Source organism: Hemiscyllium ocellatum, chromosome 31 (genome assembly GCF_020745735.1).
Source record: "Hemiscyllium ocellatum isolate sHemOce1 chromosome 31, sHemOce1.pat.X.cur, whole genome shotgun sequence".
Lineage (NCBI taxonomy): Eukaryota > Metazoa > Chordata > Chondrichthyes > Orectolobiformes > Hemiscylliidae > Hemiscyllium > Hemiscyllium ocellatum.
In genome coordinates, this window is record NC_083431.1 from 35,587,111 (window position 1) to 35,614,517 (window position 27,407).

The 27,407-nt window shown below is 40.9% G+C and overlaps 1 protein-coding gene across 3 annotated transcripts in view; it reads left to right on the forward strand.

Moving 5' to 3' along the window:
• Positions 1-1,455: 1,455 nt before the first annotated feature.
• Positions 1,456-27,407, forward strand: part of LOC132830387 (myeloperoxidase-like) — a 101,966-nt gene continuing 76,014 nt past the window's right edge. Inside the window, exons 1-3 of one of the 3 annotated variants that reach the window (XM_060848043.1) lie at positions 1,456-1,540; positions 1,906-2,010; positions 3,182-3,284. In XM_060848043.1, the coding sequence (XP_060704026.1) occupies positions 1,944-2,010; positions 3,182-3,284 (170 nt within the window). In that variant the 5' untranslated portion in view covers positions 1,456-1,540; positions 1,906-1,943. Of the gene's footprint in view, positions 1,541-1,905; positions 2,011-3,181; positions 3,285-27,407 lie in introns of those variants that run through there. The other 2 variants (XM_060848044.1, XM_060848045.1) reach the window with 2 other exon arrangements.

Genomic DNA, 27,407 nt, shown 5'->3' on the forward strand with positions numbered 1-27,407 from the left:
CCCATGAGAGAATCAAAGAAATAGCGTTTGAACGGAGTACCTGAGTTTGTTCTTTACTTACAGTGCTGGGAACACCTGAGCGAAGGCTATCCTACATGATTTAACTGACTGAGGCCTGTGAGCAAACATGACAAGCTCCCTGGCTTTGTGTTTCCACTAGACAGCAAGGCAAGAATTGAAAAGTGTGGCACTGGAAACACACGGCAAGTCAGGCAGCATCCAAGGAGCATGAGAATCGCTGTTTCGGGCAGTAGCCCCCATTCCTGATGAAGGACTTATGCCTGAAACGTCAACTCTCCTACTCCTCGGATGCTGCCTGACCATCTGTCTTTTTCCATCACTACACTTTTCAACTCTGACTGTCCAGCATCTGCAGTTCTCAGTTTCTCCTTGAAGTAATATGAGCCTGATATCTCTGGATGAAGTAAGGCAATGCAAGACAAGGGTGCTTGAGTAAGGTGTTTAACAAACAATAACACCCCCTTAATTAGCAGCTTGCTTCTGGCTTGTGTGAAGTTTCTAGATGTTTGCCTACTGTGAGCATACATTTCTGGGCCAGTACCATGTGGCCAATATCTGAGAGCTCCCCTGTATCCAGTCTCCAATTGCCTGGAGGTAGAAAGATCTGGGCAAATTACTTTGTTGAGAAGCTGGGTTTGTAGCAGGGAACAGGTTTCTTCAATGATAAGTGCCTAAAATTTCAAGGAAATAGAGGCTTTATTCCTTGATTATTACAGCGACTAGCAAATATAACCCAGCCTTTCCAATGAATATTCATATTGTCTTATTATAAACAAGTCACAAAATCTCTGAGATCTTATTTTTAATACATGGACAAATTTAGCTTTCTCCAGAGTGGAAAGTCTTAATTCTATTCAGTTCTTTGGTGACAGAATAACCTGAAATTCTAAGTTTAAAGAAGTATTGTTGCAATAAGATGCTAATTTGAAAGACAATGTTTTCTGAGTCTGTGCTGAAGTACAAGATATAAAGACTATGGACACTGATATCATTAAATCTCATTAATACAGGACATAACCTGTTGATTCTTCATTCTCCAGGGTTGCACATAGATTGTTACCTCGTCACACTTTGTTAACTTGCATTTTATCAGCATTTTTCTTTAAACTGAACATACACAAATAAGAAATACCACGAGATGTTCATTTGTGGAAAACTGGGCAAATATCTGATTCCTCTTAACATTGTCAGGGAATTCATCCCATCCTGTATCTACTTGGCAGAATTTTACTGCTGCTGGCAATTTCTAAAGGCAGACATCAAAAGACTTTCCATAATTCTGAGCTGTCACTTCTCCATTAGTCAGGTACTTGACTCCAACGAAATGCTATCAAGTACTTTGTATTGTTACTTACCAAAGTTGTTTTGAAAATATTGCTGAGTGGTTGACGTCATTGGTGTATGGCATGACCAGCATAAACAATCAAAGTTTACTGGACAAGTGAGTGAAGCTGGCAGATTGGAAATTTCAAAGTCATTGGTATCAGCCACAGATTCACGAAGAGTTGGAGAACTCAAGGTGAGTAGCCATAGGTGTCCGTCTGGATAAAGTTGGATTACCCGATTTACCCTGCTTCTCCAGGGTTGCACATAGATTGTTACCTCGTCACACTTTGTTAACTTGCATTTTATCAGCAATTTTCTTTAAACTGAACATACACAAATAAGAAATACCACGAGATGTTCATTTGTGGATACTGTGGTTTAAACAATTACTTGGAAGGTTGCTCTTTTCTTTAATGGTACAAATATTAAGAATATTAAAAAATAACTGCCCAACCAATTTTTTTCACTCTTGAATCACTTTACAAGTTAATGCATTGATGTGTTTTTACTGAATTGTTGATGGCAAATTTCTTATTTTCCATTTCATCTTTATTTCAGCCCAAACTGGTCTTGTGACTGAATACACTTCTGACAGTATGTTGCCGGTCTGGTTACTGGGTGTGTTGCTCATTGGATATTCTCTATTTCAAACTGTTACGACAGGTAAATAACAGACCTGATTTTCTTGACATAGAATTGTCAAGGGTATAGAATGTTCCAGTGAGTCACTCTGAATAAATGAATTATGACATGGTTTTCCTTAACTATCTTATGATCATTTTTCTCCTTATTAGTCAGATAGATGACTTAAGATTTCTTAAACAACATAATACCTTCACAACACATGAGGTTTGGTGGCTCAGATACTGCCCATTCAAAGGTAACAAATTCTGTTTGCGTTTTAGAATTCTCTTACCTCTTTGACTTCTTAATCAAATCACTTACTTTCCTTCCGTTTAATTTCTCTCCCTCTTTCTCTTTGTCAGTCTGCATTATTCTCTACTGCATGGCTCCCTTATTCCTTCAATTTCTTCTTGCAAATTATACATTTTTTTCATTCATTAGTGTCTCCTCAACTCTCATGAGCCTCTCTCCTTCATCAGTCTTACTCTTAACTCCTTTCAGTAATCTGTCTTCAGCAATCGTTCTCTTTTGCCAGTCCAGTCTCTCCAGCTCATCAATCTCTTGCTGCATTGAGGATCTCTCTTGAGACATCCTCATTGCATCAATATCACCAAGTTAGACAGTGAGTGAGTTCATGAGTAAGTGAGTTTGTGAGTGAGTGAATCTGTGTGTGTGTAAAGGGGTGGGCATCGGGACATCTCAGAGAAAGAGGAGTCCACGGAACCTGTAATCTGACAGTCTGTCAGAGGCATTTTAGCCTTTCTTAGCAGAGAAACAACCTTCCAACAGACTGGGCATTTAGCACAGTTACAAGCTAAAAGATAGCAGCTCTCACACTGTGAGCAGGGCAGGAAAAGAACTCACCTCTCACGAGTATCCAGGACTCACCTCCAATGCACGACACAAGGAGCTGCCTAATGGCATGTTGGAATAATGGATTGTGCAGAATTCAGCCGCACTCAACAAGCTACCTATAATATCAAAGGGCAAAAGCAATAGTTGCCAGTCAAGTAAAGAGGGTCAAAACAATACTTAGATATCCATGTTGGCATAGCTTTAGTTTTAGACTAGCCCACGTGATTTACAACTCAGTTGATTAACTGAGCCTGTTCATTTCATTTTTTTTCAAGCCAAGAGCAGTAGAAGATTGCATCACATTTCTCAAGAGTTTAAACTTTGGGTGAAGTAGTTGTATTCCTTCTTGTGTCAGCAGGTTCAGAAGAAGCTCAAGGCAGTCCTTTTGTAAACAGCTCTGTACGAGAAGCTATCAGACTGGTGAATAGGGCAGACAGAAAGACTCGAGACAGAGACAGGTAAGGCAATACCTCAGGTCGAATGATCACAGAGTGTGCGGGCTGAGGTGAATGACATTGTTAAGGTTTATTTCAGGAGTCAATTTTCCTGGTCCTTTGGAAATGGACAGGGTGGGAGGCAGGAGGGCTGGCAAAATAGGTGAGAAAATGCAACACAGGGCTTTCCGCTATCATGGTCTTCCCACATGGCAGCCAATTGAGCTATTTCAAGATGCAATTAACATCACCTCCCATCAACATGGGCCTTTTGCCTACTGTGGGCAGCCGACTCATACCTGGGGGATCACCGGGTAAAACCTGGAACCCTTGCAGTAGGTTCTTAGGGATGGGGAGGCACATGTCATTGGCTGGCCTGTGGCATCTAAGAGCCCAAATGACCACCCCTGTTCCCACCTCAGACTGCCAGCATTCTCCCCAAAAGCCACTGTTTCTCGGCATCAAGGTTCCCTTCTCTTGGGATTGCAGCCAATGCTCCCTCTATGCTGCCCAGCCATGCTGTCTCACTGCCTCCAGGAAGCTCAGAACGTGCCAATTGGTTTTCTGATATTTGGCTTTTCCTCCCGGACCAGAAGATGCTGATGCACAGAAACTGTGGAGGTCTGTGCAATGGTACAAAACAAAAAGGCGATTGGAATGTTGGCTGCAGTCTCAGCCATGGTGGGCGGTGATGAGTCTGAGTTCCCATCGTTCTGATTGACTCAACAGCTCTCAAATAACCAACATTTCAGGGAAGGGGAAAGAAAATGCACCCAAGACAGAAACAGATCGTCAGCAAAGGGGGCACAAGAAGGAATCAAATCCTGCACTCTGCATCTCACTACCTGGTGGGAGATCCTCCCACACATGCCTAAAGATTTGTGGGTCAAGAATCAGCCTCTTCAATCACTTGAAGATTCATGATAGAAATATGCAAATCTGAGTGGATTATTGAGACATCCCTCCATCTTTATTTGGATAATGGTCACTATGTTGGCTTTTTATTTGGCTACCATTGGCAAAATGCTGCCCAGGGTCCCGTGTCCTATTTGAGGAGGAGGGGTTAGATCTTGCTTTTTGCCGTCAACAACTGAACTTCTAACTGTTCCAAGCCCACATTTCAGATTACTTAATTTGCTCAGATTTTCTGTATAGTTGGAATGGGTTTATTCATTGTACAGTATATCTTATGCAACCATTCTATGGTTTTCAACGTCAGAGGTGACAATGGCTCCCAGCAACAGCAGTGTCTACCCTTTATGATCAATCACTGCCTCATCCTGCCCTCGACCCACTACAATAACATGAGCATCAATATTTCCAGGCTGTGACTGCTATAGTTCGTCAATGGTAAACTTGTGCCCATCATAACTAGGGTATCCAAAGTCAGGTGCTGCACGAATAAGATGCATTGGAAGATTGGAATAATTGCATAAGAGAGAGCTTGATTGTGGAATGCTCTGCTCTTTTGGGTCCTGTATATTTAAGAGGGCCAAGGTGTGAAGGAAAGATTTAGAAAAAGAGAAGCTAAGAAATGGAGAATAGTGAAGTTCTGGAGTCTGATTTCCTGATCTGATGTTCCCAGTGCTCCACTGGGAAATTAAAATTAATAGACTGTGAATCAACATGAGGCTTGACCTGCTGCCAGCCAGCCCTCCCAACTATTGATCTGTTTTCACAGTAAGGTGTGTCTCAAGGCCTGAGGCAGTTTTAGTGAAAAAGTTTTGAATAACTGAAAACAGGATTAAAAACTGAAGGAGCTGTGGATGCTGTAAATCAGAAACAAAACCAGAAGTGCTGGAAAAACGCAGCATCTGTGAAGAGAAATCAGAGTTAACATTTTGGGTCTGGTGACCCTTCCTCAGAATTCACCTCCGTTCTGAAGAAGGGTCACCGGTCCCGAAACATCAATTCCAATTTCTCTTCACAGATGCTGCCAGACCTGCTGAACTTTTTCAGCAAGTTCTGTTGTGGAAACAGGATTATCCTCGCAATCAATATTGTTAGGACTGCTAGACTTCAAAGGCAGTTTTAGAGTATCTTTGAAATGTTTTCTTTCATCTTCCTGGAACATTGACTATTTTTATAGATGAGAGACTGGGAGGGGCACTTTACTAAGCTGACAGATCTGATTTCACGGAAGCTTTGTCTTGTTATGGACTACGCCAGACCACTCAAAACATTCTTAAGCAGGCAGCTCACACCATAACTTTGCAATTTATTTTGGTAAGTGTACAGTGAAAATGACCCAGATTAAGTTAGCGAGGTTGACTACTAGATTTTAAAACAGGCAAAAATTCGTTCACAAAATTACACGCAATGAAACACAAAGAACAGAATAAAGAATCCCTACAGAACTCAGCCTATCCAACTAGATATAATTATGCTGTTCTGAATATACACAACAGTCCCAATAAACAAACTCCCTTTAAAGACCAGTATTAGTGGAACACATGCTTACAGGCTGAAGTTGAAGAGCAGAAAGAGAGAGTTTCCACACAGTTCCCTGTTGAACTTCCAACCAGTTCAAGACTGAACTAAAACTGCTCAGCTCAGCTAGAGAGCTGACCACTCCTCTTTCATTCTAAAGGTCACTTCTAAAACATGACCACTTTGGCCTGAAGTCTCATCTGTTTATATGCAAACAAAAAAAACCTCTCAAAACTCTTTTCATCTCCGTACCAAACCAGACTGATTGGGCCTCGACCCAGTTTATTGCCCCTCTGAAAAAATCAAGGACAGAGTCTCCTTGAGCCAAGGAACAGCTTTTAGAAAAAAAAGGCACTAGCTTTGTGACACCTCCTCCCTTAAAAAAAAGAACCACCATTACCAAAAGATGGCTTCATTTTTAACCCTTCAAAACCTGGTTAGTAGTCTAAAACACACATATACACTGTACTAACTGTAAACATACAAACATGCACAACAATATGCAAATTCAGGCCGTGGCACACCCAACGTCGAACGCCTTCATATCTCATTCAAGTCTCACTAACACATCGGCAATCACGTTTCGTGACCTGACACGTGCACAATTGTCAAATTGAATGGCTGTAACCACAAGCTCCATCTAAACAGTCTGGCATTTTTGTCCTTAAATTTTTCCACAAATGTCAATGGGCTATGATCAGTGTATACAATTGTCTCAGATGCATTGCTGGTAATATAAACACTGAAATGTTGTAGTGCCAACACCGAGCTTAAAGTCTCTTTCTCCACCGTTGAATATTTCTGTTGATGGAAGTTCAACTTTCTGGAAAAATACCCAGTGGGTCTTTCCATAAACTCGTCATCCTCCCACAGGAGCACGCACCAAAACCCACATCACTGGCGTCGATAGCCACCTTGAAATGCTTCATGTAATCCAGTGTGGCTAATACTGGGACAGTGGTTAACACAGTTTTTAGGCGATAAAATGCTTTTCTTGCCCTTTTTTAATGATTCGGTGAGTGGAGCAGCCACACTGCTAAAGTTCACCACAAACTTCCGGTAAAATCCACTCATCCCCAACAACTGTAGTACTGCTTTATCCGTCCATGGTGTGGGAAATTCTCCAGCTACTTTCATTTTTGTCAATAACAAGATCCAGGAAGGTGACTTGGGGCTTGGTAAATTCACTTTTAGCTCGGTTTACCAACAATCCTGCCTTCCTAAGTCAATCAATCAGTCCGATAAGTCATTCCACATGTGACTAAAAATCACCAGGTCATCAATGTAAACAACACAGTTGGGTAATCCGGCAATTACCTTATTAGTCAGCCTCTGAAACATGGCTGGTTCATTTTTCATCCCAAATGGCATGACTTCAACTGTTACAGTCCATGTGGTGTTATGAAAGTTGGAATTGCCTTTGCTCTCTCTAACAGATGTACTTGCCAGTAGCCTCTGAGAAAGTCCCATTTTGAAATGTAAGTTGCTTGTCCCATTTTTTTTGACACAGTCCTCCAACCGTGGAATTGGATATGCATCAGTCTTTGTAACGGCGTTGACTTTGCAATATACCACACATAACCGTTGGGTACCACCTGGCTTTGGCACCATGACTATGGGTGAGCTCCAGTCACTGTAACTCACTTTGATTATGCCATTCTGGAGCATGAGCTTTATCTCCTTTTGAACCTGTGCCAACTTTAGAGGATTATGTCTATAAGGATGCTGCCTACTTGGAACAGCATCTCCTATCTCTACATTATGCACAATTAGGTTAGTACTTCCCAGTTTATTTTCACATATCTCCCCATGTGATAGTAATAACTCTTTCAGGTCATTTTGATTTGCTTGTAACTCAACAATATATTCCAATTTTCGACAACTTCCTCATTGTCCAATTTGATTTGAGGAATGTCCAATTCAGAATCCTCTAAACTTGATTCTTCCTTCTGTGCTGTAATCATTATCCCCTTCTCCTCTTGCTTTCCTTCCCTATCAAAATATCTTGTCAACACATTCACATGACATACTCTGTGAGATTTCTTCCTGTCTAGAGTCTTTATCAAGTCCTTTACCTCATTCAATTTCCTCATAATTTGATAAAGTTCGCTAAACCTTGCTTTTAAAGGCTCACCTGTATTTGATCACAGAAAGTACAAACGGAACTCCCTTATCCCAAACATCTGGAGACTGTAAGCTCTCAACATGATCTTCAGTGTTTGATGCCATCTTTCTAGCGTTCCCTGTGATTCTGAATGGTACGCAGTAGATTTGATTTGCTTTATTCATAAATTATCCATAACCCGCTTGAATAGTTTGGATGTGAAGTTTGGTCCTTGATCTGACTGATCTCGATTGGTAGTCCGTATCCAGTAAAATATTTAGGTAGTTCTTTTACAACCCTTTTAGCTGTGATATTGTGTAATGGGATTGCCTCTGGAAATCCAGTCGACACATTCATTATTGTTAATAAATAGTTATCCCCACTTTTTGTTTGAGGTAGGGGACCTACACAATCAATCCAGACTCTTATGAAAGGTTCCTCAAATGCTGGAATAGGTATTAAAGGTGCAGGTTTTTTTTACTGCCTGTGGTTTTCCAATTAGCTGACATGTATGACACATCAGGCAAAATTCAACTACATCCTGTGTAGTCCAGACCAGTAAATATATCTTTGTATTTTCGCCTGTGGTTTCCTCACCCCTAAATGATCTCAAAGTGGTAGCTCATGGATGACTCGCAGTGCCTCTTTTCTATACCCTACTGGCAAAACAATCTGATGAACGTCTGTCCATTTCTCATCTACTTGAATGTGTGATGGTCTCCATTTCCTCATTAAGACATCATTTATTAAGTAATAATACAGAAAAAAGGCATTCACTCTCCTTCTCTGCATATGCCTTTTGTATAACTGTTTTAACTCTTCCTATTGGAATAAAGGGGGAACTAGCCATTTGGATACAGAACTGGCTCAAAGGTAGAAGACAGAGGGTGGTGGTGGTGGAGGGTTGTTTTTCAGACTGGAGGCCTGTGACCAGTGGAGTGTCACAAGGATCGGTGCTGGGTCCTCTACTTTTTGTCATTTACATAAATGATTTGGATGTGAGCATATGAGGTACAGTTAGTAAGTTTGCAGATGACACCAAAATTGGAGGTGTAGTGGACAGCAAAGAGGGTTACCTCAGATTACAACAGGATCTTGACCAGATTGGCCAATGGGCTGAGAAGTGGCAGATGGAGTTTAATTCAGATAAATGTGAGGTGCTGCTTTTTGGGAAAGTAAATCTTAGCAGGACTTATACACTTAATGGCAAGGTCCTAGGGAGTGTTGTTGAACAAAGAGACCTTGGAGTGCTGGTTCATAGCTCCTTGAAAGTGGAGTTGCAGGTAGATAGGATAGTGAAGAAGGCGTTTGATATGCTTTCTTTTATTGGTCAGAATATTGAGTACAGGCGTTGGGATATTATGTTACAGCTGTACAGGACATTGGTTAGGCTACTGTTGGAATACTGTGTGCAATTCTGGTCTCCTTCCTAATGGAAAGATGTTGTGAAACCTGAAAGATTTACAAGGATTTTGCCAGGGTTGGAGGATTTGAGCTATAGGGAGAGGCTGAGCAGGCTGGAGCTGTTTTCTCTGGAGCATCGGAGGCTGAGGGGTGACCTTCTAGAGGTTTACAAAATCATGAGGGGCATGGATAGGATAAATAGGCAAAGTCCAATATTCCTACCACAAATTCTCCACTCTTTTCTGGACTCTCTAGCCTCACTTTACATAATTGAGCATTTTTTTGTCTCACCATGAATTCCTGTTACCAGTACCTTTTCTGCCAATAGTCTGTCATGAGAATATATCTCCTCATCCTTCAGCATTACGGACTGAAAGGATCCTGTGTCCCTTAATATTGTAATGTCTTTACCTGCTACCCCTGGCCTATGCGAATAAACTTTACCCTTGCACGTATATTTTTTAAGCAAATCTGGCACGTGCTCCTTACTCAACCTCTTTTCATCTTGTACACTCTGAGGCAGTTGTCTAACTTCCCTTGTGCTTTTTGTTACTAGTCCAACAAAACTCCCAGGCTTGTCTGGTTTTCCTACACCTGGCTTTCTCCAGCCCACCAACACTGTGATTTTGTGTGGTCCACTTTATTACAATGAAAACACCAGAGCTTTTTAACTTCTTTGTCCCCCTCAAGGCCTTCTTTTTTGTCCTGTGGTAAATTATCCTTATGATCTTCACTGAGATCTATCTTTCCCTTTCCACGTGAGGATTTCTCTTTGCCCCAGTTTCTATCCCTCATGGACTGAAATTGATTCTGGAAGCCAAACCGTGTTTTATGAAGCAGCTCATAATCGTCAGCCACTTCAGCAGCTAACCTTGCTGTTTTAACTCTTCCACATGGGTTTGCACTACTTCCTCACTGAGCCGACCTTCAGCCTTCATTTCTGTCCTTTTCAGCTGACTTTCCTTTTCAACCGTCAGATTTAGAAGTTCAAAAACTCTCTCCTTTTCTTTCTGTGCTCTGTCTTTTTTTGCTGTCTTCTGCTGCTCTCTTTTTTTCTCTCTGTTCTGCTGCTCTCTCTTTTTCCCTCTCTTCTGCTTTTAATTGTCACTCAAACCATTTCATTTCTGCTACCCTTTCTGTATCTCTCGCCTCTAACTCAAACTGCTTCATTTGAAATTGAATTCTTGTCATCTCTATAGATTCTGATGGTTTCTCCAGCAAGTTTAGATGCTGAGCTGCTGCTGTAATTATCTCTCCTTTCCTCACAGAACCAGGCAGTTCTAATTCCAGCTCCTCTGTTAATTTTGCAGCTTGGTCTTATTCACTTTTTGCAAAACTTCCAAAGTCACTGCACCCACTTCCAGAAAACCTTTGGCGACTGAAACAGTCATTTCTATCCCAACCAAACCAACACCCGAAACAAAAACACTAGCACTACTACTCGCTGTTTAAAATCCTGCAAAGAGCCCCCAGTCTGTATGGATTATGCCAGACCACTCAAAACATTCTTAAGCAGGCAGTTCACACCATAACTTTGCAATGTGTTTTGGAAAGTGTGAAAATTACCCAGATTAAGTTAGCGAGGTTAAAACAGACAAAAATTCATTCACAAAATTACACGCAATGAAACACAAAGAACAGAATAAAGAATCCCTTCAGAACTCAGCCTATCCAGCTAGATATAATTATGCTGTTCTGAATATACATAACAGTCCCAATAAGCAAACTCCCTTTAAATACCAGTATTAGTGGAACACATGCTTACAGATTGAAGTTGAAGAACAGAAAGAGAGAGCTTCCACACAGTTCCCTGTTGAACTTCCATCCAGTGCAAGACTGAACTAAAACTGCTCAGCTCAGCTAGAGAGCTGACCACTCCATTTTCTTTGTACGGGTCACTTCTAAAACATGACCACTTTGGCCTGAAGTCTCATCTGTTTACATGCAAACAAAAGGCCTCTCAAAATCCTTTTCATCTCTGTACCAAACCAGACTGATCAAAGCCCAACCTGGTTTATCACCCCTCTGAAAAAATCAAGGACAGAGTCTCCTTGAGCCAAGGAACAACTTTTAGAAAAAAAGGGACTAGCTTTGTGACAGCCTGAATACCTGTGAAACTGACTTCAAGAAAATCACGAGCTTTTGGGTTCAAGCTGCACCATTCTGAGTGCACCACAGTTTAAGCAGGGTGCAAGTGGGGTGGTTGGCTTGGACAATCCCTACAAGATTGAACTTTGCATGGTAAACGTCGGAACTAGATTCTCAGTAACTGTCTAATAATGGTGTGGACAATGTCACTGTTATGTGGCTATTGTGAATAAAGTTGGCAAACTTATGTAATCTCCATATTCCTTAACATCCTTACTCATAGAATTAAGATATAGGTCAAACATGATCTAACTGAATCACAGGAGAGGATCAAGAGGCAAAATGGTGAACACGTCTTCTGACATTTGAAAGTTTGCAGATATACAAGAGGTATTTCTTCAAATGCCACATTGACAGTTATTCGCATCAACTGCCCTCAGCGCCTGTAGAGCCACGAGTACACTTTTATTGTCAAATAGATCTGGTTCAACAAAAATACAACTTCTGAATTAGAGCCTTTATTACACTTACTGGGCACTGCAATTAGACCATCACTGCATAATTATCTGATTAGAAATCAATTTACTTTATATTGGATATTTCATTCACATTAATGTAAAGATTAATTGTGCAGAGGCTGAAGTTATATGAGAATTGGGCAGGTCAAGCTTTGTGGTGTGTCCCAATATTTTGACAAGATAATATCACTCAGGCTCCATTCATTGTCCAGTCATGTAACATTTTATGAATGTTGTTATTATCCCGATGCAAATGGCACAATAATTTCAAGAGAGGGTAGATGCATAACTATCTGAAATACAGAAGTCTTGGCGTGTCATTTTGCTGTTGGTCTTACAAAAAATGGTCTCTTATTAGATGGCTTCCCATTGACATAAATGATATGGATTGGAGTTGCTGGTGGGTGGGAACCGATAGAAATTTAGAGGCAGTTCATTCGAGTTCATTTTAAAATCATGGGAGCAAGTCAAGTTCTCCAGCATTAACTGTTTTGATGCAGATTCTCTTTCCTTCAGGGTGCACCTGCTGGAGATTCCTTTTATCTTTACATTTTGTTTTTGTTTTGCTCTTTCTTAATCAAACTTCCTTTCCTTCTCTTTCTTTATTTCTGCATTTAGCATCAAATTCATCCACTACAATAAACTCGTTGTTTATTTTCTGATCCTTCAATTTGTTAATTTTGGAAAATATGCAACAGCTTGCCCCTACTGCCTTGAAATCAAAATGCATTAGCTCACACTTACACCAATTCTCAGCTCAGACTATCATTGGCATTCACAGGAAAGATTTGCTACTAGCAGATTCCATTCATAATCTGTTACATCGCTTTTGGACTGGTATGTCATTGGAAATTAATCTTTTGCAACCATTTTCTGCCTTTATATTAATAATGTAACAGAGACAAAATCCATTCCTGTGTACAAATGTCCAAAAAAGGAGTGACTGTAAGAAATGAAAATGAACTCAGTGTCAACTGTTAACTTTGGATGCTGCACCATTGTATCTAGATTGGGAGGCTGGCAGGATTAGCATTGGAATTTCAAAATTTGATGAAGTCTGTATCATTACAGTCTGCTTCTCACTGTCTATGGCTATTTGAGGTAATGAACAGTTGCAGCTCCATTGTCTGACAGCCAAACTCTTTAACAATTTCCTTTCTAGTTTCCACACTGAACAGGCAGCAGCTATACCAGGTAGCTTCAAGTGACTGCAGCTCTATTCAGTGATGTAAAGTGGTTTTAAACAGAAGAAAGAAAGTACTCCCCCCTTATTTAGAATGACTCATACTATCATGGAAAAATACTGTACATGGCACCAAAAGCAGAGCTTGGAGTTCAATGTCAGCTCTTCAAAGTCACCCAATATCAGTGAACACAGGAACTGAAGATGGCAAACAGACAGGCTCATGGTTAGGACTGAAAGATTGCAAGCTGACAAGGAAACACTGAGCAAGAGGCTTCAGGACTGCACACTGTAGATGAGAATAACGTGACCAATCCTGATTCAGCTAATTATTGAAGGACATGATGCATGTTGAAAGTAAGAACAAAGTGCATGCAGTTGGATTATTACTTAATACACCAATAAAATGCCCTCCAACTGGCTTAATGAGTAAGCATGACTTTATGAGCAGGAAATTGGAACCCAACATGTAGATTACTGACATCATAGAGCAAGAGATTAACAGCAGATTAGCAACACACAGACATTCGATTTAACTCCTTGGTGGCATCCTTTCCACTATGGGAAAATGTCTCCCTACCCACATTGTCCAGACCCCTGGAAATTTTGAATGCCCCTGTCAAATTCCTTCTTTAGCATCCCTTTTTGAAGATCAACCCCAACCTCTCAGTCTCACCAGGAATCTTGACCTGACCTAGTGAAGAGAGGTGAAACAGTTTCCATCTTTTCCTGCTCCTGGTTTGACTGCAATGGGGTTTTGATTTTCCCAAGTCAGTGTTTACTCATCTCTTTAAATGTGGCTTGTAAAGAAAGAGACAAAGGTTTCCTTGAGTTTAACAAGAAGTCAATTTACAACCCACCCAGTTAAAAATCTGAAAATAGTAAGATCATAAATATATGTCCTGACTTCTGCAACTCGTGCACAAAAACACATCCACAAAATAAAAATGCAAATGTGCAAGTTATAGAGTAACAGAGGGTAGCTTGCGCCAAAGTAAGGTTCGATCAAGAGAAAACGATAAATCAGCGTCCTTTGGTTTTAATAGACAGAGTTTGGTTCGCGGCTGAGGCAGTCTTAACTTCTGGTTAATATATCTGTCCTCTTCTAGAAACACAGTTGTGCAGGTTGAAATCTTCTTCAAGATTTTTCCGTCTGCTTGCAGGAATGGTGACACAACTAAATGCAGTTCAAAGACTGCTGACTTTATTGGTTTATTACAACCAGGTGAGAAAGTGGGAACTAGTTCTTTTCTTTCAAATTGTCTTGGTCAGTTGCAACTAAGATTTGACTTTTTAAGCATGAGAGTATAACTCTAATTAAAAATGTAGCTGACTAACAATTACTAACATTAAGGAGCCAAAGGCAAAAATAAGCTTATTGCTTGTGAACCCTGAGAAAAATAATAAAGACCCGATGCTAACTTATAAGAGACATGCTCATGATATCCTTACTGTTTCATAACCTGTGACTCGAGGGTATTAAACGCCTCAGTCTCCAGCTTAACTGGAGTCACTTGAAACATGGATATTGATGGAAGCATAAGACCATAGAACCATAAGACTTAGGAGCAGAAATTAGGCCATTCAGCCCGGTTAGTCTGCTCTGCCATTCAATCAAGTTTCTCAACCCCACTGTCCTGCTTTCTCCCCATAACCCTTGATCCTCTTGATACTCAAGAACCTATCTATTCCTTCTTAAATATACTCAATGACATGGCCTCTACAGACTTCTGTGGTAGTGAATTCCATAGATCCATCACTATCTGACAGAAGAAGCTTCTCCTATCTCCATTCTAGAAGGTCTTCCCTTTACGCTAAGGCTGTGCCCTCGGGTCCTAGTTGCTCCTACTAATGGAAACATCTTCCCAACATCCACTTTCAGTATTCTGTAAGTTTCAATCCAAACACCCCACACCCCACCCTCCCACCATCCTTCCAAACTCCAGTGCATATAGACACAGAGTCCTCAAACATGTCTCATATGTTACGGTCTTTATTCTTGGGACCATTCTTGCGAACCTCCTCTGAACCTTCTCCAGGGCCAACATGTCCTTCTTGAGATATGGGGCCCAAAACTGCACACAATTCTCTAAATATCGTCTGACCAGATCCTTATAGAGCCGCAGAAGTTTATCCCATCTTTTATATTCAAGTTTTCTCAAAATAAATGCCATCATTACATTTGCCTTCCTCACTACTGACTCAACCTGTAAGTTGACCTTGAGAGAATCTTGGTGTACTAGAACTCTCTAGTCTCTTTGCACTTCAGACTTCTGAATTCTCTCCTCATTTAGAAAATAATTCATACCTCTATTCTTCCTACCAAAGTGCATGACCTCACAGTTTGCCACATCATATTCCATCTGCCACTTCTTTGCCTGTTCTCCTAAACTGTCCAAATCCTTCTGCAGTTTCCCCTCCTCCTCAATGCTACCTGTCCCTCTACCTATCTTTGTACCCTCTGCGAACTTAGCCAGAATGCCCTCAGTTCCTTTATCCAGATCATTAATGTATAAAGTGAAAAGTTGTGGCCCCAACACTGAGCCTTGCGTAACACCCCTTGCCACCGGCTGTGATCCTGAAAAAGACTCTTTTATCCCCACTCTCTGCTTCTTGCCAAACAGCCAAGCTTCTATCCATGTTAGCATCTTGCCTTGAACACCATGTGTCCTTATCTTACTCAGCAGCCTCCTGTGCCACATCTTGTCAAAGGCTTTCTTGAAGTCCAGGTAGATAACATCAATTAGCTCTTCTTGGTCTAACCTGCTTGTTATTTCCTTCTACCATATTTGTCAGACATGGCCTTATCTTGATGAAACCATGCTGACTTTGTCCTATTTTACCATGCACATCAAAGTATTCAAAAATGTCATTCCTCAAAATGGATTCCAGGATCTTAACAATGACTGAGATTAGGCTAATTGGTCTGTAATTTTCCATCTTTTGCCTTACTTCCTTTTTAAATTTCACATTTGCAATTTTCCAGTCGTTTGGGACCCTCCCTGACTCTAGCGGGTGTGCGGGGTGGCTGGGTTGGACAGGGAGGTGCGGGCGTGCAGACAGGGGTCAGATGATGGGTGGACAGGGGGCAGTGGCAGAAAGAGGGTGGGGGGGGACAAAGACAGACGGGTGACAGGGATGGGTGTGGATGGGGCGGGGGTGGAATGGGGACAGACGGTGGGGGGGGCGGCGCATTGTGCAGTGTGCAGCTGTCTAGTCTCCTGAATGGGAAGCGGACTTAGCAAGTGCTCACTGTGTCAATCCCATTGAACTAGTGGGGTGGGAGGCTTCAGCAATGCTGCCGGTCCCTTACACACAAGTCTGTATCTGCTCAGAAACAAACTCTGAGACAGACAGAGGGAGCAAGGCAGGCAGAGGCCGAAACTCCGACTCTCAACGAAAAGGCATTGAATCAGTTATCCAAACAATCAATTATCCAAACCAAATACTGCCCACTCATCTCGTTCGGATAATCGAGATTCCTCTGTATATCTAAAGAAACTCTTACAGTCTTCCATTATATTACTGGCTAACTTACCCTCATATTTAATCTTCTCCCTTCTTATTTCTTTGTTTATTGCCCTCTGTTGGTCTTTGTAAACTTCCCAATCCATTAAATGCTTTCTCTTTTGCTTTTATGCCAACCCTGACTTCCCCAGTCAGCCATCCTTCCTGAAACATGCTTCGTTTTCCTCGGGATGAGTCTCTGCTGCGTCTCCTGAATTACTCCCAGATGTTCCTGCCATTGCTGTTCCACTGTCTTTCCTGCTAGGCTCCTCTCCTAGTCAATTCTACCCAGCTCTTCCCTCATGCCTCTGTAGCTGCCTTTATTCAGTTGTAATACTGTTAACTCTGATTCCATCTTCTCCCTCTCAAATTGAAGAGTAAATTCAATCCTATTATGATTACTGCCTCTTAAAGGTTCTTTCACTCGTTTATCAAGTTTGCCTCATTGTACAACACTAAATCCAAAATTGCCTGCTCCCTAGTGGGCTCTACCACAAGCTGCTCCAAAAACCATCTCGTATAGACATTTCACCTGATTGTAACTGCATAGCTTACTCTTACACACTGAAATGCCTGTATCTGTAATATTTGTATATACTATACGAAGAGCTCTAATAAATATCTGTTACATTTTTTCACACTCTGTTCCCAGCTGTATTTCTTACATTACAGGAATTAGCATAAGCATTGCTTCACTCGGTACAGACATCTAGTTGGAGGCAAAAGCTTGATCACAATGGTATCATTAGATTATAGCGAGAGTACTGTAGGAAGCAACAATGGCCAGTTATAAAATGATTCACGTTTTCAGTGATAGATACTTGGAAACCTTATTGAAGATTAGCTAAAGGATATCCCTAAACTGAAAAACATTCAGAAAACCAAAAGCACAAATTTCTGTGAGTATAGATCTGAAAATTGAACAGCTATAAGTTTTGCTGCTTAAAATATAGGTTAGAATTCCTGACCCTCTTCTCAGGCTGCTTTGCAGTATAAAAGAACTGCAATCAAAGGCTTCTTACAGTTTAAATACAGAGTCTTTCTGATTGAAAACATGGTTTTCCAAAACACTAAAAAGTGGTTTTCCAGACTAAGGGGCTTTACCTTCAAGCAATGGTTAGCTGGTACGGCCATTTTGTCTCTTCAACTTGGCATAAAAGTAGAGGGAAGTCTGTGATTTCATTATTTCTCATTTGGCACAAATTCATCGGATTGCTACCATGGGCATGCATGTGTTGAAGGGAGAATCCTAAAGTTATCAAAATCCAATAAAGGGACAGCATTCATGTAGAATAAAGAAAAACAAAAGCAAAAGAAATAAGTAAAAAGGATAGAGCCACAAACAAAGCAAGCATGCTCTGCACTCTACTTCAATTTTTAAAAATGCAACAAACCTCTGAGGATAAATGGAAGACAAATAATTCATTATGGGTTGGGCAGACAATGGTTTCTTCATTGAATTACAGCTATTCAAGCAACATGTGCAGCTTGATTTTGTAGATCAAGTAATAGATGTTGCTGAGAAGAGATCTTTGAACACTTTATCGCAGGTCTAAATGAGCAAGGAGGAGCTTTACAGCTTTAATTCATTAATATGGGTGGGGAATATCCAGACCATTTGAACAACACATGAAAGTAAGAATGAACCTCAGGAATACTGGAATCCAACTCTCATACAGAAACCCCAAGAGTCAATTGAGCTGTTTGTCACAAGATGCCACACCAAAAGGCATAAGTCTGATTTCTCTGAAGAAGAACTCTCAGAGAGGCTCAGGAAATTGGTAATCACCTCTACACTGACTTCTGGGCAAGTACAGTTCCATACCATTGATGCATTATCTGAAGAAGGACAGCAGTATAAATTCATAGTGACAGGCCAATAACAATTGTGTGCCTCTAGTATAACCAGAGCTGATGCTACAGTCAGCAAGGTGCATCAAACCAACACTTTCAGCTCTTGGTGGCATCACAATGCTATGGATTGGCATTTACCAACATGAAGTGCCAGGTCAACGTCAACCGGACCATCTTTCTTGAGTACATTTACTTTGCCCATTGAGTCATTCTGATCCAAACAAAAGGCTATTAAGCAAACGCCAAATCCGCAGGATAAAAAGGATGAGTGACATTGTTTCAGATTTTTCAACTTCCTCTCATCATATAGTCGCAACTTCAGAGAATAGGTATCTCTGCTGAGAAATTTATTTAAGAAGGACACTCTTCATGTATGATGAGATAGCCACCAGTACATCTTTGATCATCTCAAAATAGACTGACAGAGAAGTCTTGCAGACTGCAATACCCTGATCATAGAAAAAATACTCTCTGGAAATAGATGCATTACAAAAAAAGGCTGAGACATGTGATTTTTGCACAACAAAAACTTGTTGTTTTTGGTTCAATAGCCCTGTCATCTGCACAAGTGACCCATTTCAATATAGTTACAAATACCCTGCTGGAGACAAAAGCCTACATACATTTGTCTTTTTCAGGGACAAAAAGAGAGAATCTGTGTTCAGATCTGCATCTATATTCTATCACCATTGCTCTGCCAAATAAAAACAGCTGACAGTATATTCAGCATCTGCAGAAGTAATGCTTTCAAAGTTAATAATTGAGGTGAGATCTATCTTAAACATGCTATTTTCAGTCTATCTTCCATAATGTCATAAATGAAAATAGTAAAGGAAGTTCTTTGCATGCCTCCCAAGGGAGGTGCTGACTAGTTTCACTGCCTTTGGTAAAATGTTAATTTCAGCTCAGATCGGGTTTTGACCATTGGTTTCCTGAAATTTAGTCAAACTGTGTGGGTCAGGTGATGCCCGTGACTATTTTAGGTCAGTCATTTTGATCCCTTTTTAAACCCATTTCAGTCCATGAAAGTATCAGGTATTAAATTGGACAAAGGAATTTGAGATCAGCAATCCATAGTTTACATTATTATGTCGTCGAGAGGAATAGAGACAGTGAACAGCTTTTCTTCTCTGCTACTCATACATTCTCCCACTCAAACATACCCAACGTTGGCCACATGACTTCATTGTAATTGTCATCGGAAATTCAAAAATCCACTATATATTTCAAATGGTCGTTTTGATTCACTGCACGGTCACCAGAAATAAATTGGCTCCTTTGTCCAAGCAATTCACTTCAACCTGGTGCACTCTTCCATGATTTCATGCTGTGAATTTTAATTCGTGTTTCGGTGGAAATGAAGCTCTTTCTAAATTCAGTGATTTATTGTCTCAGACGGGGTGATCTGTGGATCCAGTGAGACAATCCCCGACTGAGTGCAGAGTGAACCAATGTATGCTGGCAGCCTTTTTAAAAATTTTATTTAATTTAATTCTGTGTCCTTGTTTCAGTTAAAGGTTCTCCATATTTAAAAGATCCAATGTGTGACTGCATGTCATTGTAACACATTGAATCTCTCGATCCATGAACCATTCCTATAAACCTTCTCTTCATTGCCCTCAATACCTTCACATTCTTGCTCAAGTATAGTGACTGTACCACCAGAATGTCCATGTCCTCTCACTATCCACTTCATAGCTTACAGTGTGACCAAGTTCTGCATGTTTTGGAATTGCATTGCACACTCAGGTCTAGCCAACTATCTCCTTTCTTCAGGCTTAAGAAACAACTGTAACAAGGCTCTTGTTTCCCTTCACTCAGCCAACTTTGAACAAATGCTGCCTCTGTCCCTTTTTTTTAACCACAAGTTTCAACTTTGCTGGCAAATATATTATGCAGCACTTTATCAAACAACCTTGTACTCCATATCAATTGCATTATCCATAACTAACCTCTATTTCCTCAGCAAAAAAGCTTGATCAAATTACTTAAATACAACTTTCACTGAATAAATTCATGCTGGCTTTCCTTAATTAACCCACAATTGCTCACGTGCCAAAATAATCTATTCTGACAACTTTACCACCACTAGGGACGAGCTGGCTAGCAGTTAATTATTACAAACAACTTTAAAGCCCTTTCTGAACAGGGGTGTATTATTAACATTCTTCAGTGCTGTGGGAGCAGCCCTGTACAGTAGGTGAATTGGAAGTTAATCCTATTGTGTCTTTGAAACCTTTAATTAACTCAGCTTTCTCCGATCTGGTCTCATCAAGTTGTCATGCTTAAGAACAAGGTGGTACCCTGGTTCAGTAGTTAGCACTGCTGTCTCACAGCATCAGAGACCAACGTTCAATTCCAGCCTCAGACAACTATCTGTGTGGAGCTTGCAAATTCTCACTGTGTCTGGGTACTCCTGTTTCCTCCCATAGTCTGAATTTGTGCACATTGGGTGAACTGGCAAGGCTATAGTGCCCAGGGATGTGTAGGAGAGGGGAATGAGTTGTTTCAGAGGTTTGGTGTGGACTTGTTGGGCCAAATAGCCTGTTACCATACTGTAGGGATTTTATGAGGTACCAGCCTTTTTCAACTTTTAACTCATACAGTATCCCTTCCAATTATTCTTTCATGGTGATTTGGGCATTACATACAGTCATATCGAACACTGATGGAAAGTACTCATTTAATACATCATCTACGGCCCCTGCCTCCTGCGGAATTTTTTTTTGATTACTAATTAGCCCCAGTCCTCAGTCGACAACCTTTTTACTATTTATAGATATATCTAACTCACCCATAAAGAGATGTTATTATATGCTTCTGGAGAAGATGAGATTTGAAATGAAGTCTTCTGGCTCAGAGGTAAGGACTTTACCAAACAGCCCTATTTTTCTATTAGTATGCCACTAGGAAATACTGCATTCTTTTTATTTTGGAGGCCACTGTTTTCTCATAGTCACACTTTGCTGGCATTGCTTTGAATATGGATTGCACTCTCTTATGGTTTCAGTATAACTTCCACAAAGTGGATACATGTGAACTTAATGGCATCCTACATCACAGAAAGACCTCAAATTCTCTTGAAACGCAGTGATCACTCCCTGAAAATATGAGAGATTGAAAATGTTACCTGCTTCAGCCTGAAAGGGATCCAACTGGTTTGTTAGAGATGATGATCTTGAACTAACTAGCTAATTAGCTTAGGATCATCAGCAATCTCCAGTTTTGCACTCATCTTTTCAGTTCTCAGTTCTCTAATTTGTTTTTCTAGACAGTGCTGCCAAACTGAGTCCTTCGTTTCTTGATGAGAAAGAACCTCCTCAGTCTGTGTTGTATTCTATGTTCTTAAATTCATCTCCTCTGTCAAAATTAAACCCCTGAAATAGCAACTTGTCTGTATTCCTGTCTGTTGGAGTTACATTTTCATGTGCAGTGATTGCAGGTGAGGTTTCATTTCTAACAATGTGAAGATTGTCATTATGGCGGAAATCAATAGGAGTTTAAGACCTTTCCACACAGTTCATGGGATCCTGGCTGATTGCTTTCATTGTGTTTGGTAAAATGATATCAGTTTAGATCAAAGACAATCTGCCCTACATTGGTTTTATGAAATGTGGCCGACTTATGTGGATATTAAGGATATGGGCCAAATGCAGGTATATGGAACTAGGCTATAGAACAACCATGGTCTCATTGAATGGAGGAACAGGCTCAAGGGGCTGAATGGCCTATATCTGATTTATGTTCTGTGGATCAGGTGATCCCTGTGGACATTGTAATGACAAATACTTTGGTCCCTTTTGAATCAAGGCAACTATAGAGGCATGAGGGAGGAGCTGACTAGAAATGACTGGGAGAGGAAAAACAGTCGTACAGCAATGGTAGGAGTTTCTGGGAGTAATTCGAGAGACACAGCAAAAATTCATCCCAAGGAAAAAGAAGCATGGTACGGGAAGGATGAGGCAATCATGGCTGACCAGGGAAGTCAGGGTCAGCATAAAAGCAAAAGAGAAAGCATATAATGTGTGAAGGGCAGTGGGAAGCCAGAGGATTGGGAAGCTTACAAAGACCAATAGAGGGCAACAAAGAAAGAAATAAGGAAGGAGAAGATTAGATATGAGGGTAAGCAAGCTGGTAGTATTAGGAAAGATTGCAAGAGTTTCTTTCAATATATAAAGTGCAAAAGAGTGGCAAAAGTGGACATTGGGCCACTGAAAATGACAATGGAAAGATAGTAGCAGGAAAAGAAAATGGCTGAGGAACTGAATTAATACTTTGTGTCATTCTTCACTGTGGAGTGATATCCCAAGAATTCAAGAGAGTCAAGGGGCAGAGATGAGTACTGTGGCCATCACCAAGGAGAAGGTGCTAGAGAAACTGAAAGAGATTAAATCACCTGGACCAGATGGGCTACACCCAAGAATTCTGAGGGAGATAGCTGAAGAGATAGTGAAGACTGGAGTAGTGATCTTTCAGGTATCTCTGGAGTCAGGGATGGTCATAGAGTCAGAGAGATGTATAGCACAGAAACAGACCCCGTAGTACAACTCATCCATGCCAACCAGATATCCTAACCAAATCTAGTCCCATTTGCCAGCACTGGGTCCATATCCCTCTAAACCCTTCCTTTTCATATACCCATTCAGATGCCTTTTAAATGTTGTAATCGTACCAGCCTCCACCACTTCCTCCAGCGGCTCATTCCATACATGCACCACCCTCTGTGTGAAAAGGTTACCCCTTAGGTCCCTTTTACATCTTTTCCCTCTCACCCTAAACCTATGCCCTCTAGTTCTGCACTCCCAGGGGACTGGAAAATCACTAACGTAACCACCTCCCCCTCCTTACCTGCTGCCCCCCCCCACCCCACCCCAACCTAGCACCCCTGTTTAAGAAGGGAGCAAGGCAAAAGATGGGAAATTATAGGCTGATTAGCCTCATTTCAGTTGATAGTAAGACTTGGAGTCCATTTTGAGGGATGAGATTTCTGAGTACTTGGACTTGTATGGTAAAATTGAGTAAAGTCAGCATGGTTTCATCAAGGGGAGGTCATGCCTGACTATCTGTTAGAATTGTTTGAGGAGGTGATGAGTAGTTTAGATCAAGGAGAGCCAATGGATGTTATTTAATCTGGCCTTCCAGAAGGCCTTTAATAAAGTGTCACACAGGAGGTTGCTGAGTAAGAGAAGGGCCCACGATGTTAGAGGCAAGGTGCTAGTATGGATAGAAGCGTGGCTATCTGGCAGAAGGCAGAGAGTGAGGATAAAAACGTTCTATTCAGGATGGAAATGAGTGACCAGTGGTGCTCCACAAGGGTCAGTCTTGGGACCACAACATTTCACTTTATATATTAATGATCTGAATGAAGGAACTGAGGGCATTCTGTCTAAGATTGCAGACGATACAAAGTTAGGTGGAGGGGCAGGTAGTATTAAGGAGGCTGGGAAGCTGCAGAAGGATTTAGGCAAGTTAGAAGAGTGGGCAAAGAAGTGGCAGATGGAATACAATATGGGAAAGTGTGAGGTCATGCACTTTGGTAGGAAGAATTGAAGCATGGACTACTTTCTAAATGGGGAGAAAATTCAGAAATTGGAAGTGCAAAGGGACTTGGGACTCCTCTTCCAGGTTTCTCTTAAGGTAAACTTGTAGGTTGAGTTGATACTTAGGAAGGCAAATACAATCTCATCATTCATCTCGAGAGGACTAGAGTACAAAAGCAAAGATGTGCTTCCGAGGCATTATAAGAGTCTGTTCAGACCACATTTAGAGTATTTTGGGCAAGTCTAGTTTGGATAGATTTGAGTTCTGTAGGGGTTCTTTATTCTGTTCTTGATGTTTCATTGTGTAAATTTGTGAATTAATTTTTTTGTCTGTTTTAAACCTGGTAGTCAACCTCACTAATTTCGTCCAGGTAATTTTCACTGTATACTTACCAAAACAAATTGCAGAGTTATGATCTGGGCTGCTTGCTTAAGAATGTTTTGAGTGGTTCATCCAGGTCCATAACACTGGAGAGAGTTAAACTCAAATGTGTGTTTGTTATTTCATATGCTACTGTACAGAACCAAACTGTTTTAGGGACAATGTATGTATAGATACGATATTGTTAGGAATAAAAATTGATGGGAAGTAGGACAATCAGCCCTGGAAGTCCTGTTGACCAAATAGTCTCCTTTAATCACACTGGGGATGACCCGGGGCAGTCTCAATAGAGTTGCACTGGTTCCTGGCAGGGGATACTCTTTGCTCCACACCCCATGACCCCCCATGCTTTGTGTCAGTATGTCCAGCCCACTGTTCCTCATTGTCAGTGGGAGGATTGTTCCCTGCACACACTAGGTGGATATGGCCTCCTGCTGGGAATCCTTCTCCTTTTCTCTTTCCCTCTCTCCCAGAAACTTGCCCTGCTCATTCTTCCTGGTATGCTTTTGTGGATACACGCCACTGCATCCAACTCTGCAGAAATCAGGACCAGCACATACAGTGCCAGTCTTTGGAAAGTTTAGTAGTTTTCGACAACTCTGGACAGCACTAAACATTTCTCCAGTCTCAGTAAAAGTAGGAATAGATAAACAGTTAGCTTGTAAGTGGTTGATGATCCATTTTAAAGAGTGGGAAGGTCTTGCAGTTCATGCTTATCTTTGGGAGGTGACGGAGGGTGTTCATTTGATGGATGGAGGAAACTGAGCTAGTGCTTCAAAATGACTGACCTTAATTAGTGTCATGATTTGGAGGAGCCAGTGTTGGACTGGATTGTACAAAGTTAAAAGTCTCACAACCGCAGGTTATAGTCCGACAGCTTTATTTGGAAGCACTCGCTTTCAGAGCGCTGCTCCTTCATCAGATGGTTGTGGAGTATAAGATTGTAAGACACAGAATTTATTGCAAAAATTTACAGTGTGATGCAACTGAAATTCTATATTGAAAATATTGAAGGGTGTCATCCAGAATATATAATTTCAATATATAATTTCAGTTACATCACACTGTAAACATTTGCTATACCTTCTGTGTCTTACAATCTTAACCTCCACAATCACCTGATGAAGGAGCAGCACCCCGAAGGTGGTGTGCTTCCAATTAAACCTGTTGGACTATAGCCTAGTGTTGTGTGACTTTTAACTTAAATAGTGTGACACACTCCGTATACGTGCATTAATGATTCTAGCCCTGGCTAGCACCATAACTGTATACGTGCATTGTCTTCCCATGTTAGAGGCAAATCGACAGCAATATAGAAAAAACAGGTGTAATAGAACTATATTTAATGGCCTTTACATATTTATATCAGCGAATTCTTGCCTTGGAGTCTCAGAGTCATAACAGTCTACAGCATGAAAACAAGCCCTTCGGCCCAACTTGCCCATGCCACCCAGTTCTCACAATTTAAACTGTATTTGGTCCATATTCATATCAACCTATCCCATCCATGTACCTTCATCCAGGTAGCTCTCTAAAATTAATTTGATGTCTTCACAAACATGCCATGAATCAGTTTTAAAAAGTGTCCCTATTTGGCTTTAGGGAATGCTGCATAGCTAAAGATTTTACAGATTCACGTTTTCCAAAGGTATGTACAAATCTGGTACAAGCAAAATCAAAATGGTTCCTTCAGTGTAAATGCTATTACTTCCTAGAAAACATACACAGGAGTGTAGGAATCAAACAATGCAGCTTTTCAAGCCCACTCCATCATTTAACATGATCTTGGCTGAGCTTCAACTCCACTTTCCTGCCTGTTCCCCATTGCCCTTTACCCCACTTTTCATCAGAAACATATCTATATCTTAAATTTGTTGATTGATTCTGGCTCCACTGCACTCTGGAGCAGTGAGTTTCACAGATTCACAACCCTCTGAGAGAGATAGCTTCTCCTCATCTCAGTTTTGAACCTACCTCCTCTCACTCTGTATCTTTGCCCTCATGTTTGAGACTGTCTTACAAAGGGGAATGTCTGTTCAATGGTTACCTCATCAATCCCCTATAGCATTTTACATCACTCAATCAGATTCCCCCTTATTCTTTTGAGCCCCTTTGAGTGCAAGCCCAAGCTATTCAACTGCTCCTTTTATGACAGCCCTTGCATCCCCGAAATCAACCTGGTGTACCTCCTTTCACTTTAGCTGGCCATGCTCAGCAAATATTCTGACTTGGACCAGTGTAATTTATCTATTGCCTATGGTACATTGGCCTTGAGCCAAGATAATTAATCCTGACTGAGTGTTTTCTAATTGCTCACTGTTTATAGCAACACTGATGACACACAATGAAAACTTATTCAGTTGATATTTCCAGAATGTTGTTTGTGCATGTTAATGTTTGGAGGCACTGTCTAGAAAGAAATATTACAAAAGAATGATTGATGTTATCTTAAGCAACCAATTTAATTGTTTCCCTATTATCTTCATTATAATATGAAATGTATTCTGACTAGATAAATAACTATTTAACATTTTCCTAATTGTATTGCATTGAAATGATCAAATTCTCACCAAGAAATAAAGGAGAGTGAGGCAGAGACAAACTCCATTTCACTGTCCCCCAAACCTGGAAACTGGGGCTGGTAACAGCTCCTTGCTCTGTAAGTAAAAAGGCACATGATATGCATCTTAGAATGTTGGAAGAGGAGATGCCATGAAATGGGCTGTTGTTCCATTTTACAGCATTTAGAGAATTTAGTATTTCCAAGCATAAACTGAGGCACCAGAACTGAGCTGGGTTTAACTCTCAACAGCCTGTGTTTTCACAGTGGCAAAGAACTGCTTAAAGAATACAGGGAATGCGGAAGAAATGTAAGACGGGGACATAACAAACTGAAGGGGTAAGAGAGCAGAGGGGATTAAAGCTGACAACGTCTAGATTAGATTACTTACAGTGTGGAAACAGGCCCTTCAGCCCAACAAGTCCACACCGACCCACCAAAGCGCAACCCACCCATACCCCTACATTTACCCCTTACCTAACACTACGGGCAATTTAGCATGGCCAATTCACCTGACCCGCACATCTTTGGACAGTGGGAGGAAACTGGAGCACCCAGAGGAAACCCACGCAGACAC